At 47.2% G+C, this 18021-nt stretch overlaps 1 protein-coding gene across 1 annotated transcript in view; it reads right to left on the reverse strand.

The window, feature by feature from the left end:
- The window catches only part of LOC126188026 (facilitated trehalose transporter Tret1-like), a 102254-nt gene that overhangs the window by 22970 nt on the left and 61263 nt on the right, over positions 1-18021 (reverse strand). The window contains exon 4 of the mRNA XM_049929443.1: positions 10352-10645. Within this exon, the coding sequence (XP_049785400.1) occupies positions 10352-10645 (294 nt within the window). The remainder of the gene's footprint in view (positions 1-10351; positions 10646-18021) is intronic.

The raw sequence follows: 18021 nt of genomic DNA on the forward strand, positions 1-18021 counted from the left end.
ATATTATTGCCCACTCTTGTGGCTACATAACCCTATTTTTCAACATAATCTCTGTTGAACTTGACAGCCTTACGCCTCGTTACTATGAGGGCCTATATGACCACATGTTACCAGTCTACTGGTCTTTCTGCATCAGTAACTTCCCCTTCATCCCTGTACTGCTTCCGACGGAGTGCATCCTTCATTGGACGAAATAGGCGGTCCTTTGATGCTTTTTATGGTCTTCTGTTAGGCTGCGAGGAACCAGACAAGCACAAATCTTTGAGTACCCCAACTGGCGGACGAGTGTGTCAGCACTACCAACAGAGACGTCCAGTTGAGCAGCGAGGTGTTTGACTGCGATCCGTCGATCACCTCGAATGAGAGTGGCTCCACATTCTAGCATTGCAGGAGTCAGAGCTGTATGCAGCCGGTCGGCACGCGGTATATCGGACAGGTTCGCACGACCTTGCTACGACAACGACAGACGCCTCCACAACGACACTCCGTGTATTTTTCCACTACCAGATGTCTGTATACATTATTCAAGCACCTATGAATATTTGAGGTGCTCTGGTTTTGCGCCAATAGAAACTCAATGACAGCTGTCTGCTCGGAACGTATCTCGTTTACAGACGCCATTTTGAAGCTCACGTATAGCACCGCCACCAACTTGAACTATAGGGGCTGAGCGGGAATATTCTACTATGTTCCACAGTAAATTCCGCTATTTTTTTCAACCGAAACTGACCGAGAAAAAACTTGTGCTGCATTACCTGTACTTATTAAATTCCCCTTGTAGTTTTGATATTTTCCGCTACTGTAGAAAATAATCTGTGAATTGGATGATACTGTGAAGAGTGGAAAGGACTACGCGATCGACTCTGGAATATTTCTTAAGCTGGCGTCAGTGATGATATTGTAACTAAATACGGTGTTTCCTTCTTTTTTCAATGATTGTGTTACGTCTTCAGCTGTTAACGGTGTTGGGTAAGACCTGGAAGTTGTGGTGTGAGATGCGGGATATCTACACCGATGAGCCAAAACATTACGACTCCTTGCTTAATAGTTTACTGGTCCGTGCTTGGAACGCAGCTAAGCAGCGATTGTGAGTGGCATGGATGCGATGAGTCGTCGGTAGGTTTTTCCGAATTATGTGGGACCAGGTGTCTGCGCACATGTCATACAATTCCCTTAAATTACCGAAGAACGCTCTTCAAGTGCTATATTTACCTGAAATGTAATTTCTTGGTAGCTGTGCTGAAGTTATGCACTAAGAATGGAAACATGTTCATGTTATAGTTACCTGTGTATTAAAACATGTTATATTGTGTTTGTTTTTATTGTAAGAATCTGTGGTGCGTTGAAAGTGGGTGTAATGGCGAGTTAATTTTAGAGGGAAGCAGTGGGAGGGGAGAGAGTTTGTTGCGTACTGTGACCCTCTCCAGATCACAACACCGGATCCGGACCTGAACTTCACACCCGTGACATAAATACTACCACTGCAATAACAAACGAAGATCACAGTGCACAAATGGTTTGTGTAACCAACTACCGAAGGCTTTTGGAGTAACCTGATAATTGTCTTTGACTATTACCACAACTGATGAGCTAAACGAAAGTATGGCCCACAAAACGGGCCCAAAACATTGTAACTGAGTAGAGAAACTAGTTTCTGAGAGCTCCATAATTAGACGAGTGATGAAGGCGGTTAGAGATACAGCAGGTAGGAAGGAAAGCCAGTGTCCACTCTGTTTGCTTGCCGGTAGGTGGGGGTCACGTCCGAGATGTGAAGAAGGCACAACCGACAGTGACTGAGCGCACAAGGTACACTCAGCTGCAAATCGTGGCTCGTGTCAGCACGAATGACACCTACCGTCTGGGGTCAGAGCCCGTCCTCAATTCCTAAAGGTGACTGGCTGCTTTGTTGAAGGCAACTAGCTTCGTACGTGGAGTGGAAGCAGAGCTAATTAGCGTTTTGCAGCATCGTTCCCTGAACGAAACGTGGTCCTCTGGTCTGAAGCCGAGTGGAAGACTTAAACCAGAGGATCAAACGATTCTATGACTGTTTTAGATGCGGGCTTCTCGACCTCTGTTATCGGGTGGAAAATTGTAGGACCCCCTTAGCAGGTCAGGCTGTACATGTAGCTCGTAGCATGCACATGTGGGTTTTTAGGATAGAAAATTTCTCCATAGCCTGATAAGATATGTCCTAATTTCAGACAGGGAAGAATATGAGCCCCTTGATTAAAGAGAGCAGCATTGATCATGGTAGATTGCAGAAAAAGTTAATAAAGCATTAGGTAACCGTAAGAGCGTCCATTGCAAGGTTGCAGAAGTAGTCTTGTTTATAAACGGTAATAATGCACAAATATTACTACGGACACAAACAGGATAACGTAGTAAGGTCCATGTGTCTTTTTGCGGATAATGCTGTTGTATACAGAGGAGTCACGATGCTAGAAAACTGCAGCGAAATGCCGGAAGACCTGCAAAGTTCACCCTCAACATTAAGAAATTTCTACTCATAAATAGGCAGAAAGATCAATTATTGTATGATTACACGATAGAAGAACTCAAAACAGTCACACCCATTATCTCCACAGCAGTATGTGTATGGAGCTATTTAAAGTGGAACGAAAACATAAAACCATCCGTAGGTAAGGCGTATACCAGGCTGAGACTTGTTGGGAGAGTCCTCCAGAAGTGTTGTCCTCTCAAAAAGGAGATAGCTTATAAAAGCCTCTTCAGACCAATACTTAACTATTGTTCGTCATCTGGGATCGGTACTGGGTAGGAATGACAGAGGAGATAGAGAAGATCCAATGAAGAGCAGCGCGTTTTGTTATACGTTCATTGAAGAGGGGCTTTTAGTAAGTACTCTACACATTCGTTTCTGAAAGCAGGTTGGTTTTATTCAAGATTCCAATACAGCAATTACAATACTGGCCATTAAAATTGCTATACCAAGAAGAAATGCATTGGACAAATATATTATACTAGAACTGACATGTGATTACATGTTCACGCAATTTGGGTGCATAGATACCGAGAAATCAGTACTCAGAACAACCACCTCTGGCCGTAATAACGCCCTTGACACGCCTGGGCATTGAGTCAAACAGAGCTTGGATGGCGTGTACAGGTACAGCTGCCCACGCAGCTTCAACACGATACCACAGTTCATAAAGAGTAGTGACTGGCGCATTATGACGAACCAGTTGCTCGGCCACCATTGACCAGTCGTTTTCAGTTGGGGAGAGATCTGTAGAATGTGCTAGCCAGGGCACCAGTCGAACATTTTCTGCCCGAACAGGACCTGCAACATGCGGTCGTGCATTATCCTGATGAAATGTGGGGTTTCGTAGGGATCGTATGAAGGGTAGAGCCACGGGTCGTAACACATCTGAACTGTAACGTCCACTGTTCAAAGTGCCGTCAATGCGAACAAGAGGTGACCGATACGTGTAACCAATGGCACCCCATACCATCACGCCGGGTGATACGCCAGTATGGCGATGACGAATACACGCTTCCAATGTGCGTTCACCGCGATGTCGCCAAACACGGATGCGACCATCATGATGCTGTAAACAGAACCTGGATTCGTCCGAAAAAATGACGTTTTGCCATTAGTGCTCCCAGGTTCGTCGTTGAGTACACCATTGCAGGCGCTCCTGTCTGTGATGCAGCGTGAAGGGTAACCGCAGCCATCGCCTCCGAGCTGTTAGTCCATGCTGCTGCAAACATCGTCGAACTGTTCGTGTAGATGGTTGTTGTCTTGCAAACGTCCACATCTGTTGACTCAGGGTTCGAGACGTGGCTTCACGATCCGTTACAGCCATGCGGATAAGATGCCTGTTATCTCGACTGCTAGTGATACGAGGCCGTTGGGATCCAGTACGGCGTTCCGTATTACCCTCCTGAACCCACCGATTCCATATTCTGCTAACAGTTATTGGATCTCGACCAACGCGAGCAGCAATGTCACGATACGATAAACTGCAATCGCGATAGGCTACAGTCCGACCTTTATCAAAGTCGGAAACGTGATGGTACGCATTTCTTCTCCTTACACGAGGCATCACAACAACGTTTCACCAGGCAACGCCGGTCAACTGCTGTTTGTGTATGAGAAATCGGTTGGAAACTTTCCTCATGTCAGCACCGTTGTAGGTGTCGCCACCGGCGCCAACCTTGTGTGAATGCTCTGAAAAGCTAATCATTTGCATATCACAGCATCTTCTTCCTGTCGGTTAAATTTCGCGTGTGTAGTTCGTCATCTTCGTGGTGTAGCAATTTTAATGGCCAGTAGTGTATTTCCCACTCTTCTGGCTACAAAACCCTATTCTTCGTCTCCGTTCAGTGCGACAGCCTTGCGCCCTTGCACTGGGGCGGCCTATATGCCCGCATGGTACCAATTTACTGGTTGACGTCGGAACCAGCGTCTTGTTGCATCAATAACTTCCCCATCATCCATGCACTACTTCCCCTGGACTGCATCGGTCATTGAGGCAAACAGATGGAAGTCGGAGGGTGCGAGACCCAGGCGGTAGGGTAGATGGAGAAAAATAGTCCAATGAAGTTTTGTGAGTTCCTTTTGGGTGCGCAGACTTGCGTGAGGCCTCGCTTTGTTATGGGAAGGAGAAGTTCGTTGGTGTTTTTGTGGCGACGAACATGCTGAATGCATTTCTTCAATTTCCTGAGGTAGCAAAATACACTTCAGAGTTGATCGTTGCACCGTGAAGGAGAACATGAAACAGAATAACCCCTTGAGAGGGCCAGAAGACTGTCACCATGAGTTGATGAGCCGAGGGTGCAGCATCGAACTTCTTCTTAGGAGAAGTGGCGTGCGTTTCCAGTTGGAAGTGATGAACCGATTTTTCATCGCCTGTGACGATGTTCGACAAAAAACTGTCAAGATCAGCCTCGTAACGTGCAAGAAATTCCGCACAGGTGGTGCTTTGTTTCTTTTTCTGGTCTTCTGTTAGGCTGCTGGAGAAACACAGTGGGTACACGACTGTGAGTGCCCCAACTAGTGGACGAACGTGTCAGCACTATCAACAGAGACGTCCAACTGAGCAGCGAGATGATTGTGACCCGTCGTTCACCTCCTATGAGAGTGTCAGCATGGTCCAACACTGCAGGGACGACAGCTGTGTGTGGCCAGCTGGAACACAGGAGATCGAACAGGTTTGTGGGACCTTGTTGGGATGATGACAGACATCTCACTCAACGACTCACTGTCCTTTTGTTCACTGTCATGTCTCCTTAGACGTTCCAAAAGTGCTTATGAATATGTGCGATGCTCTGGTTTTCCGCCAAAAGAAACTCAATGACAGCTCTCTGCTTGGAAGGCACCTCCATTAAAGACGTCATTTTGAAGACTATATAGGGTGTTTCACTAAATGTGTTTGCCTCTGTAAGTTACGAAGTAATAGGCGACGGAAATATTTACTGTGGTAGGTCACCATAAGAAACCTTACACTGTCTGCGGAGCTATGAACATAGTTTATTGTGTTATTATCCAAGGAGTTACAGCAGAAAGATACAATAGTTGTTTCTATCATGCATTGGAATCAGTAACACCAGCTGTATTGTATACATAATTTTAAATTATATTCCTATCACTTTTAGTTTGGGAGCTACAACCCTTCAAAGTTTCAGGGGCAGATACCACATGCTGTACATAATAAATGGCTGTGTGGTGGGTGATGGATGTTCTGGCAACGGGAAGTTGATTTAAATGAGATGTTCAAATAAGTGTCCATGTTCCTGAATGAACAATGCAATGTGCCTTCTAAAGGATCTGAGGACGAGATGTAACATCGCTGGTATCACGGAGCAACGAGCATCCCCGATGTCCCGTTTTAGATCATCTGTGGATGTGGGCTCAGTGACATAAACACGATCCTTTAGGTATCCCCACAGAAAGAAATCTAATGGTGTTAAATCGGGTGACCTTGCGGCCCACGAATGAGGACCATCGCGTCCCAGCCACCTTCCTGCAAACCTGTTACCCAGTTCTTCCACAACAGCATGCGGAGAATGGGCTGGGTGACTCTCGTGTGTAGACATATATGTTCAAGGAGACCGCCCAAACTGTCGACCATAAACACGCTATATAACTCACCTGTCAGTGTACCTGGGAAGTAGTGTGGACTGATGATACCATACATTAATAGACCACCTAAGTTGTCAGTCGACAGGTCGTACCCACCAAGGATTGTCTGCGGCCCAGTAGTGCACATTATGGCGATTCACTGCACCATAATTTGTTAACGTGGACTCATCAAAGGACATAATATTTTTTAAAGACTCCAGCGTGAAATTATGCATGGCCCATTCACGGAATGTAACTCTCGTACGGAAATCGTTCCCATGCAGCTCCTGGGGTAGTGACAGGCGGTACGGGTGAAATCTGTGGCCGTGTATTATACGCCACACAGCTGTGAGACTGACACCAGCGACTGCAGCAACGGCTCGTAAACTGACATGAGACCGTGGTGTACTGCAGCTAAAATAAACACATCCTCACTTCTTGCAGTTCTTCGTCTGTTACTGCGGCGCATTACCAAACTGCCTGTTTCCCGGAGTCGTTGTTCGACATGTAAGAACGTAATGGCTGCCGGAGCTCCTCGTCTAGGATATCTCACGGCGTACGCCATGGCTGCTTCAGTGGCATCGTGTCGGCACTCGCCGACCATCAGCAACATGTCAAAGTACTCGTTGTTCGTGTATGGCATCTCATCCGATGTCAGTTTCTGTGGCTGGTCCTGGTGGAGGTCTGAGTCCTCCCTCGGGCATGGGTGCGTGTGTTTGTCCTTAGGATAATTTAGGTTAAGTAGTGTGTAAGCTGAGGGACTGATGACCTTGGCAGTTAAGTCCCATATGATTTCACACAGATTTGAGCCTTTTTTTCAGTTACTGTGGTATATTGAGCTCCGTTTGTTTGTGTGTCTCGAACTGTCGGGTATACGGCTGTGTGCGGCGAAAGTCGACAGTCTAACAGCGCATCGAGGAAGCTTCTCGCTCCGTGACACCGGCGCCGTTACAACTCGGCTGCACCACATTTAGAAGGCGCATTGCTTTATGCACAGCGTGTGTGGTATCTGCCCCTGAAACTTTGAAGGGCTGTAGCTCCCAAATTAAAAGTGATAGGAATGTAGTTTAAGTTTATGTATACAATACAGCTGGTGTTACTGATTCCAGTGCATGATAGAAACAATTATTGTTCCATTTAAAAAAATTCTATCTTTTTGATCTAGCTCTTTGGATAATAACACAATAAACTACGTTCATAGCTCCGCAGACAGTGTAAGGTTTCTTATGGTGACCTACTGCAATAAATACACTCCTGGAAATGGAAAACAGAACACATTGACACCGGTGTGTCAGACCCACCATACTTGCTCCGGACACTGCGAGAGGGCTGTACAAGCAATGATCACACGCACGGCACAGCGGACACACCAGGAACCGCGGTGTTGGCCGTCGAATGGCGCTAGCTGCGCAGCATTTGTGCACCGCCGCCGTCAGTGTCAGCCAGTTTGCCGTGGCATACGGAGCTCCATCGCAGTCTTTAACACTGGTAGCATGCCGCGACAGCGTGGACGTGAACCGTATGTGCAGTTGACGGACTTTGAGCGAGGGCGTATAGTGGGCATGCGGGAGGCCGGGTGGACGTACCGCCGAATTGCTCAACACGTGGGGCGTGAGGTCTTCACAGTACATCGATGTTGTCGCCAGTGGTCGGCGGAAGGTGCACGTGCCCGTCGACCTGGGACCGGACCGCAGCGACGCACGGATGCACGCCAAGACCGTAGGATCCTACGCAGTGCCGTAGGGGACCGCACCGCCACTTCCCAGCAAATTAGGGACACTGTTGCTCCTGGGGTATTGGCGAGGACCATTCGTAACCGTCTCCATGAAGCTGGGCTACGGTCCCGCACACCGTTAGGCCGTCTTCCTCTCACGCCCCAACATCGTGCAGCCCGCCTCCAGTGGTGTCGCGACAGGCGTGAATGGAGGGACGAATGGAGACGTGTCGTCTTCAGCGATGAGAGTCGCTTCTGCCTTGGTGCCAATGATGGTCGTATGCGTGTTTGGCGCCGTGCAGGTGAGCGCCACAATCAGGACTGCATACGACCGAGGCACACAGGGCCAACACCCGGCATCATGGTGTGGGGAGCGATCTCCTACACTGGCCGTACACCACTGGTGATCGTCGAGGGGACACTGAATAGTGCACGGTACATCCAAACCGTCATCGAACCCATCGTTCTACCATTCCTAGGCCGACAAGGGAACTTGCTGTTCCAACAGGACAATGCACGTCCGCGTGTATCCCGTGCCACCCAACGTGCTCTAGAAGGTGTAAGTCAACTACCCTGGCCAGCAAGATCTCCGGATCTGTCCCCCATTGAGCATGTTTGGGACTGGATGAAGCGTCGTCTCACGCGGTCTGCACGTCCAGCACGAACGCTGGTCCAACTGAGGCGCCAGGTGGAAATGGCATGGCAAGCCGTTCCACAGGACTACATCCAGCATCTCTACGATCGTCTCCATGGGAGAATAGCAGCCTGCATTGCTGCGAAAGGTGGATATACACTGTACTAGTGCCGACATTGTGCATGCTCTGTTACCTGTGTCTATGTGCCTGTGGTTCTGTCAGTGTGATCATGTGATGTATCTGACCCCAGGAATGTGTCAATAAAGTTTCCCCTTCCTGGGACAATGAATTCACGGTGTTCTTATTTCAATTTCCAGGAGTGTATTTCCGTCGCCTATTACGTCGTAACTTACGGAGGCAAACACATTTAGTGAAACACTCTGTATATAGTGCCGCCACGGAATTTCATGAAACTATGGGAGCTGAGGCGGGAATATTCCACGATGCCCCAGAAGAAATTCTGCATTTTTTTCAATCAAAATTGGCCGAGGAAAAAATATGTTGCATTACTTATTGAACACCTGTTGTAATAGCTGTGTACTGAGGATCCTACAGAGAGTATTATGTGAGATGTGGAAAGAAATCATAGACGTGAATTTAAGCGCAATGTAGTGAAATGGCTCGACACTAAAGTGCGCGTCATTTATGACGGCGGCCGAGTTTAGGTTCGTACTGCGCATCTGACGTCACAAAACACAGTCAGCCAATGAACAGAGAACGACGTTGCAAGAGCTCGAGTGAAGTGCAGAGCATGGACGAGTGTCTTCAGTTTTAGAAACGTTCAGTCATAAATAAAGTAATTGAACAAAAGCAATGTCTTGATAGCAGACTTTCTTTTACAGAAAGTTTGGAAGAAGCATTCTTTATTCCAATTACTTCGTATTCTATTAATTAATTAAAACAAACAAGCAATAAGCCTCCTAATTCAGGCGATAGCAAGGAAAGGTGTTTGTATCCTTTTCACTAACCGCTTTTTCGCAATAAAGAACAGCGGTAATTGTTTATTTCCAATTGTACTTCGACGAAACGTAATTCATAATCATACCAACAGTGTTTGTCGGTATATTGGGTGATATTTTAAACTCCTATGGGACATATATTGAATGACGAGTTGTGTTAGCGTGATGGTTACTGTACACAGCTGCTAAGCGAGAGGTTCTGAGTTCAAATCTTGCTCGGCGCTTAATATATTTTGAAAACAATATCGAAGTGTCTTACTCTATGAATTTTATTCGTTTGAATGTAATTTTTTGAAATTTCTAGTGGCAACTAAAATCGATCATACGGAAAGTATACGCTATGGGCTTTTACCTCTGCAAACTCTTCAAAATTTCGTGCAATGGTTTACTACATCTAATGCTGCACAATAACTGCGTTGAACATCGAAACAAAATTAAGTCATTTATGGGGGCAAGGTATCAGTCAAGAAGATGTGTAAAAATCAATTTTTTTGGCCAAATAGTTTTTGTGAAATCGAATGATAAAAGTGTGTCAAAGCAGTCGAAACACCATGTGTCTGCACAGGCGAGCAGTGCAATGATGACAACATCGCGGAATGCGGGGAGCACGTCTCTGTATAGCGAAAGGGTTAATGCGGCCGTGGTGGCTTTACTTTATGAACTGCGCGCTCCTCCCGCTAAACGTAGGTTTGCGAACGGTACTATGGCGCTGCTTCTCTTGGCGCGTACAACTGGCAACGCAGCAATCTCCCGCGTCTAGGCGGGCATGCGCGAATCGCCAAGATAAAATAATTGAACTATAGTTAGGACTACGGCATCACAGTGGTAATTCTAATTACAAAATAACCTGTGAACAACATAGGGCCCAAAATCGAAACTTGCGGTAACCAAGTCTGATTGCTTCTAATTCTGCGTGGCTCTTGTTACGCGACCGACACGGGACACAGGGCGTCGGACTCACCACGTAGACGACGAGCGCGCTGAGCGGCAGCCAGCCCAAGGAGCTGACGTCGGCGCCGGTGTTGGCCAGGTAGAAGTAGGCGCCGACGGCGGCCAGCGAGACGGTGCAGCCGGCGCAGGAGACGAGCAGCATGGGCCGGCGGCCCGCGCGGTCCACCACCGCGGCCGCCACGGCGCTCATCACCGTCTGCACCGCGCCCAGCACCATAGAGCTGACGGAAGCGTCCAGCGCGGCGCCGCTGCGCGCGAAGATGTCCGCCGCGTACGACACCAGCACCATCACGCCACTGGACGACTGCGGGAATAACGAGAAGGGCCGGTTCTACACCTGTGCTAGGAAGCCCAGAGCTGAGAGTGCTGAGAGGAATGGGGGCACCCAGCGACCCTCATAGCGACTTGTACGAGGGCTGGAACTTAAATGGTGGCAACTATTTATTCACAACCGATACAAAAGAGTTACATGTTTGCACCTGTTACTGTCCTTCAGCCGGCCGGCGTGGCCGAGCGGTGCTAGGCACGTCAGTCTGTAACCGCGCGACCGCTACGGTCGCAGGTTCGAATCCTGCCTCGGGCATGGATGCGTGTGGTGTCCTTAGGTTAATTAGGTTTAAGTAGTTCTAAGTTCTAGACTTCAAGAAGAATATAATAATTACAATCCCAAAGAAACCAGGTGTTGACAGATGTGAAAATTACCGAACTATCAGTTTAATAAGTCACAGCTGCAAAATACTAACGCGAATTCTTAACAGACGAATGGAAAAAACTGGTAGAAGCCAATCTTGGGGAAGATCAGTTTGGATTCCGCAGAAATGTTGGAACACGTGAGGCAATACTGCCCTACGACTTATCTTAGAAAATAGATTAAGGAAAGCCAAACCTACTTTTCTACCATTTGTAGACAATGTTAACTGGAATACTCTCTTTCAAATTCTAAAGATGGCAGGTGTAGAAAAAAAAGGGAGCAAAAGGCTATTTACAATTTGTACAGAAACCAGGTGGCAGTTATAAGAGTCGAGGGGCATGATAGGGAAGCAGCGGTTGGGAAGGGAGTGAGACAGGGTTGTAGCCTCTCCCCGATGTTATTCAATCTGTATATTGAGCAAGCAGTAAAGGAAACAAAAGAAAAATTTGGAGCAGGTATTAAAATCCATGAAGAAGAAATAAAAACTTTGAAGTTCGCGGATGATATTGTACACTCCTGGAAATGGAAAAAAGAACACATTGACACCGGTGTGTCAGACCCACCATACTTGCTCCGGACACTGCGAGAGGGCTGTACAAGCAATGATCACACGCACGGTACAGCGGACACACCAGGAACCGCGGTGTTGGCCGTCGAATGGCACTAGCTGCGCAGCATTTGTGCACCGCCGCCGTCAGTGTCAGCCAGTTTGCCGTGGCATACGGAGCTCCATCGCAGTCTTTAACACTGGTAGCATGCCGCGACAGCGTGGACGTGAACCGTATGTGCAGTTGACGGACTTTGAGCGAGGGCGTATAGTGGGCATGCGGGAGGCCGGGTGGACGTACCGCCGAATTGCTCAACACGTGGGGCGTGAGGTCTCCACAGTACATCGATGTTGTCGCCAGTGGTCGGCGGAAGGTGCACGTGCCCGTCGACCTGGGACCGGACCGCAGCGACGCACGCATGCACGCCAAGACCGTAGGATCCTACGCAGTGCCGTAGGGGACCGCACCGCCACTTCCCAGCAAATTAGGGACACTGTTGCTCCTGGGGTATCGGCGAGGACCATTCGCAACCGTCTCCATGAAGCTGGGCTACGGTCCCGCACACCGTTAGGCCGTCTTCCGCTCACGCCCCAACATCGTGCAGCCCGCCTCCAGTGGTGTCGCGACAGGCGTGAATGGAGGGACGAATGGAGACGTGTCGTCTTCAGCGATGAGAGTCGCTTCTGCCTTGGTGCCAATGATGGTCGTATGCGTGTTTGGCGCCGTGCAGGTGAGCGCCACAATCAGGACTGCATACGACCGAGGCACACAGGGCCAACACCCGGCATCATGGTGTGGGGAGCGATCTCCTACACTGGCCGTACACCACTGGTGATCGTCGAGGGGACACTGAATAGTGCACGGTTCATCCAAACCGTCATCGAACCCATCGTTCTACCATTCCTAGACCGGCAAGGGAACTTGCTGTTCCAACAGGACAATGCACGTCCGCATGTATCCCGTGCCACCCAACGTGCTCTAGAAGGTGTAAGTCAACTACCCTGGCCAGCAAGATCTCCGGATCTGTCCCCCATTGAGCATGTTTGGGACTGGATGAAGCGTCGTCTCACGCGGTCTGCACGTCCAGCACGAACGCTGGTCCAACTGAGGCGCCAGGTGGAAATGGCATGGCAAGCCGTTCCACAGGACTACATCCAGCATCTCTACGATCGTCTCCATGGGAGAATAGCAGCCTGCATTGCTGCGAAAGGTGGATATACACTGTACTAGTGCCGACATTGTGCATGCTCTGTTGCCTGTGTCTATGTGCCTGTGGTTCTGTCAGTGTGATCATGTGATGTATCTGACCCCAGGAATGTGTCAATAAAGTTTCCCCTTCCTGGGACAATGAATTCACGGTGTTCTTATTTCAATTTCCAGGAGTGTAATTCTGTCAGAGACCGCAAAGGACTTGGAAGAGCAGTTGAACGGAATGGACAGTGTCATGAAAGGAGGGTATAAGATGAACATCAACAAAAGCAAAACAAGGATAATGGAATGTAGTCGAATCAAGTCAGGTGATGCTGAGGGAATTGGATTAGGAAATGAGACACTTAAAGTAGTAAAGGAGTTTTGCTATTTGGGGAGCAAAATAACTGACAATGGTCGAAGTAGAGAGGATATAAAATGTAGACTGGCAATGGCAAGGAAAGCGTTTCTGAAGAAGAGAAATTTGTTAACATCGAGTATAGATTTAAGTGTCAGAAAGACGTTTCTGAAAGTATTTGTATGGAGTGTAGCCATGTATGGAAGTGAAACATGGACAATAAATAGTTTGGACAAGAAGAGAAGCTTTTGAAATGTGGTGCTGCAGAAGAATGTTGAAGATTAGATGGGTAGATCACATAACTAATGAGGAGGTATTGAACAGAATTGGGGAGAAGAGGAGTCTGTGGCACAACTTGACAAGAAGAAGGGGCCGGTTGGTAGGACATGTTCTGAGGCATCAAGGGATCACAAATTTAGCATTGCAGGGCAGCGTGGAGGGTAAAAATCGTAGCGGGAGACCAAGAGATGAATACACTAAGCAGATTCAGAAGGATGTAGGTTGCAGTAAGTACTGGGAGATGAAGAATAGAGTAGCATGGAGAGCTGCATCAAACCAGTCTCAGGACTGAAGACAACAACAACAACAACAACAACAAGTTCTAAGGGACTGATGACCTCAACACTCAACATCTGAACCATTTGAACTGTGCTTCGGAGTAGTCACCAGCATTGTGTAGAACCCGTTGCTAGCGATGTGGAAGGCGTAGTATACCGTTAGCAGAGCCTGGTCTGTTGATGGTCCGAATGGAGTGGTCTACTGCCTGTCGAATCTCTGGAACAGTTCTGAAGCGAATGCCACGAAGTGGTTCCTTCATCTTCGGAATCAAATCTGAGTCACAAGGACTTAAGTCCAGGGAGTATGGTGGATGGTACAGTACTTCCCAGTCCCATCGACAGAACAGAGCAGCCACAGCTTGCGCAGAAAGTCGCCGCTTCTTTCGCAAAGTTGGTCGCAGGTGATGCTCCGAAAACGAACAGTAATACTGTGCACTGACGGTCTGCCGTGGAGGTTCAAAATGGTCCAAATGGCTTTGAGCACTATGCGACTTAACTTCTGAGGTCATCAGACGCCTAGAACTTACAACTAATTAAACCTAACTAACCTAAGGACATCACACACATCCATGCCCGAGGCAGGATTCGAACCTGCGACCGTAGCGGTCGCTCGGTTCCAGACTGTAGCGCCTAGAATCGCACGGCCACTGGGCCGGCTGCCGTGGAGGAAAGTAATGCGTTAGGATAACACCATCAGAGTCGTACGGGAGAATCACCATAATTTTCACCATACTGGTGCTATGACGCACTTTCGACTTTCGCGGCGACCCATAATAACGCCATTCGTTGGATTGGCGTTTCAGTTTTGGCTCGTACGACGTGGCCCATGTCTCATGCAGTGTTACGATATGGAGTAAGAAAGCCTCTCCTTCGCGCTCATAGCGCTCCAAATGCGTCTGAGCAGCGTCGTAACCCTTCCATTTCTGCATTTCCGTCAAGTCATGCGGGACCCATCGTGATGCAATTTTTCACATGCCCAAGCGTTCCTTCAGGATGCGAGGCACAGTCGTATGCGCTAATCCGGTTTCGTGGACGAGCTCACAAATCGTATGGTGTCGATCACTGTCCACTAACGCGGCAACAGCATGCGCGCTAGGACGACCTGTCCGATGCACGTCTGCCACAATTTGCCGACCTTCGTTGAAGGCTTTTATCCACTGTTATGTACAGCAATGCCGATTCCCCGCACGCCTCTTGAGGCCTTCATGACACTGTCTTGCTGTACGACCTCTGGCACATTCAACCTTAATCCAACTCCATTGCTCCTGTTTCGAAAACATAGTGACACCGTTACGTTAGACCGCTCGCTCAGAAGTGTCAGTGTTTCCCTCGACTGTGCGCACGCCGGTTACATGGGATGGGTGAGTCCATTTGCTCGGAGGTAAGGTACGTATGTCAACAACGTGTGCTATCAGCGACAATAGCAGATTCCATTGCATAGTGTCTTCACAGCAGTGTTCCTACTATCTAAGTTCCAACCTACGTGTATTCGGTATACGTGGTTATACACCAAAAATGAAACACATCTGATAAAAAAAAGGAAGCCAGCGCAGCAGACCATCACTAGCGTTTGACTGCGTAGATCATGATAATCTCTGAGAAAAACCCAAGTTTTATGGAACTGATGGTTTCATACGCTGCTGGTTTGAAATATACTTGACAAAAGAATGCAAAAGGTTACACTGAATAGATCAGATCATGTCGGAAAAGTAGAAAACTTTAGTAAACGGGAAAAAAATCACAAAGGGAGGCTCCAATTTTGGATCCACTTATGTTTCTTACACACTGAAGCATCAAAGAAACTGGTATAGGCATGAGTATTCAAATACAGAGATATGTAAACAGGCAGAATACGGCGTTGCGATCAGCAACGCCTATGTAAGACGACAACTGTCTGGCGCAGTTGTTAGATCGGTTACTGCTGCTACAATGGCAGGTTAGCAAGATTTAAGTGAGCTTGGACGTCGTGTTACAATCGGCGCACCAGCGATGGGACACAGCATCTCTGAGGTAGCGATGAAGTGGAGATTTTCCTGTAAGACCACTTCACGAGTGTATAGTGAATATACGGAATTCGGCAAAACACCAGATCTCCGACATCGCTGCGGCCAGAAAAAGATACTGCAGGAACGGGACCTACGATGACCGGAGACAATCTTTCAACGTGACAGAAGGCAACCCTTCCGCAAACTGCTGCAGATTTTAATGCTGGACAACAACAAGTGTCAGTGCGCGAACCATTCAAATAAACATCATTGGTATGGGCTTTCGGAGCCGAAGACCCACTCGTGTACCCTTGATGACTGCACCACACAAAGCTTTACGCCTTTTCTGGGCCTGTCAACACCGACATTGGACTGTTGATGACTGGAAACGTGTTGCCGGACGAGTTTCGTTTCGAATTGTATCAAACGAATGGACGTGTACGGATATGGAGACAACCTAATGAATCTATAGTACTTGCATGTCAGCAGGGGACTGTTCATGCTGGAGGAGGCTCTGTAATGAAGTGGCGCATATGCATTTGGAGTGATTTGGGACCCCTGGTACGTCTAGTTACGACTCTGAGAGGTGACAGGTACGTAAGCATTCTGTATGATCACCTGCACCCATTCATGTCCATTATGCATTCAGACGGATTTGGACAGTTTCAGCAGGACAATGCAACACCCCACACATTCAGAATTGCTACAGAGTGGCTCCAGAAACACTCTTCTGATTTTAAACACTTCCACTGGCCACCAAACTCCTCAGACATGAACATTATTGAGAATATCTGGGGTGCCTTGCAACGTGCTGTTCAGAAGAGGTCCCAACCTTCTCGTACTTTTACAGATTTATGGACAGCCCTGCAGAATCCATGGTGTCAGTCCCCTCCAGCACTACTACAGACATTAGTCGAGTCCATGCCACGTCGTGTTGCAGCACTTCTGCGTGCTCGCGGGGGCCCTACACTATGTTAGTCAGGTGTACCAATTTCTTTGGCTGTTCAGTTAATCATTCAACAAAGAAACATTTGTATTTTTTGCGGAAAATATTAGAATTATAATAAATCCCATTACAGAGAAAGCAACAGAAGAGCTGGTAAATGATATTTTCTCTGAAAATGGACTCTCCCTAAATTTTGAAAAAAACCTCACTACATTTAGTTCTGTACAACAAATAGAATCACACCAACAATTGATGTAGCCCATGAGCAGGAGGCAGTAAGTAGGGTAGAATGCTACAATTTTTTGCCTGTACATATTGATGAAAACTTGAACAGGAAGAAGCATATTAATGAGCTTCTCCAACAGCTAAGTTCAGCTACTTTTGCCCTTTGTGTAATTGGTAATGTTCGAAACAAATGTGTCAGCACCCTGACATATTTTGTGCATATATATTCAGTAATGTCGTATGGATTAATTTTCTCGTTTAACTCATCACTTAGGAAGTAGTATTGATTGTACAAAAGCGAGTAGGAAGAATCGCTGGTGTTTACCTACGGACATCAGGACGTCACGCAGATACCTTTTCAAGGAGCATTTTAACTGCGGCGTCACAATGCGTATTTTCGTTAAGGAAATTCGTCACAAATAATCCATCGCAATATGAGAAGAACAGTGATGTCCATATCTACAACACTAGACAAAAAATAACATCTTTTTTTATCCATTATTGAAGCTGTCAGTGTCTCAGAAAGGATTCAGTATACAGCAACAATAATTTTTGATCATTTGCCTAATAACATAAAATGTCTGACAGGTAGCGAAGCCTTTAAGTCTAATTTAAAATCATTTTTCCCTGACAATTCCTCCTATGTTATTGACGAATTTCTACTAAAAAAACTGGTAGCCAGTACAAAAAGTGTAGTTGCATGGTCAGGACTAAAAATAATAATTTGTTCATTAATGTTAACATTAATCATGTATACATATCCTGTAAACTGACTCGTACCGCATTATTTCGATAAAAGATTCACTCAAATGAGCTTTGGAACATGTAACTAATTAACTAACGAGCGTTTGGTTAATTTTTGAGTTCAGTTGGATGGCGAATATTAATACCCCTGGTCGCAATTGCTGTACACTATCTAATTAAAAGGGTCCGGGCACGTATTAGTGGCCTTTATGACGACTTGAACTCTCTTGGAGACACTTTGAATGAGATGTTTAAATGTCTGTGGAGGAATGGCAGCGCACCCTTTCTCAAGAGTCGAAACCAGAGAAGGTAGAGATGTTGGACACTGGGGTCTGGAGCGAAAACAACGTTCCAACACATTCCAAAGGTGTTCGATTGGGTGGTGGGACTCTTGGGCGGCCAGTCTACTTCAGGAGAGTGCACTGTCATGCTGATATA

Source organism: Schistocerca cancellata, chromosome 5, assembly GCF_023864275.1.
Source record: "Schistocerca cancellata isolate TAMUIC-IGC-003103 chromosome 5, iqSchCanc2.1, whole genome shotgun sequence".
Taxonomy (NCBI): Eukaryota; Metazoa; Arthropoda; class Insecta; order Orthoptera; family Acrididae; genus Schistocerca; species Schistocerca cancellata.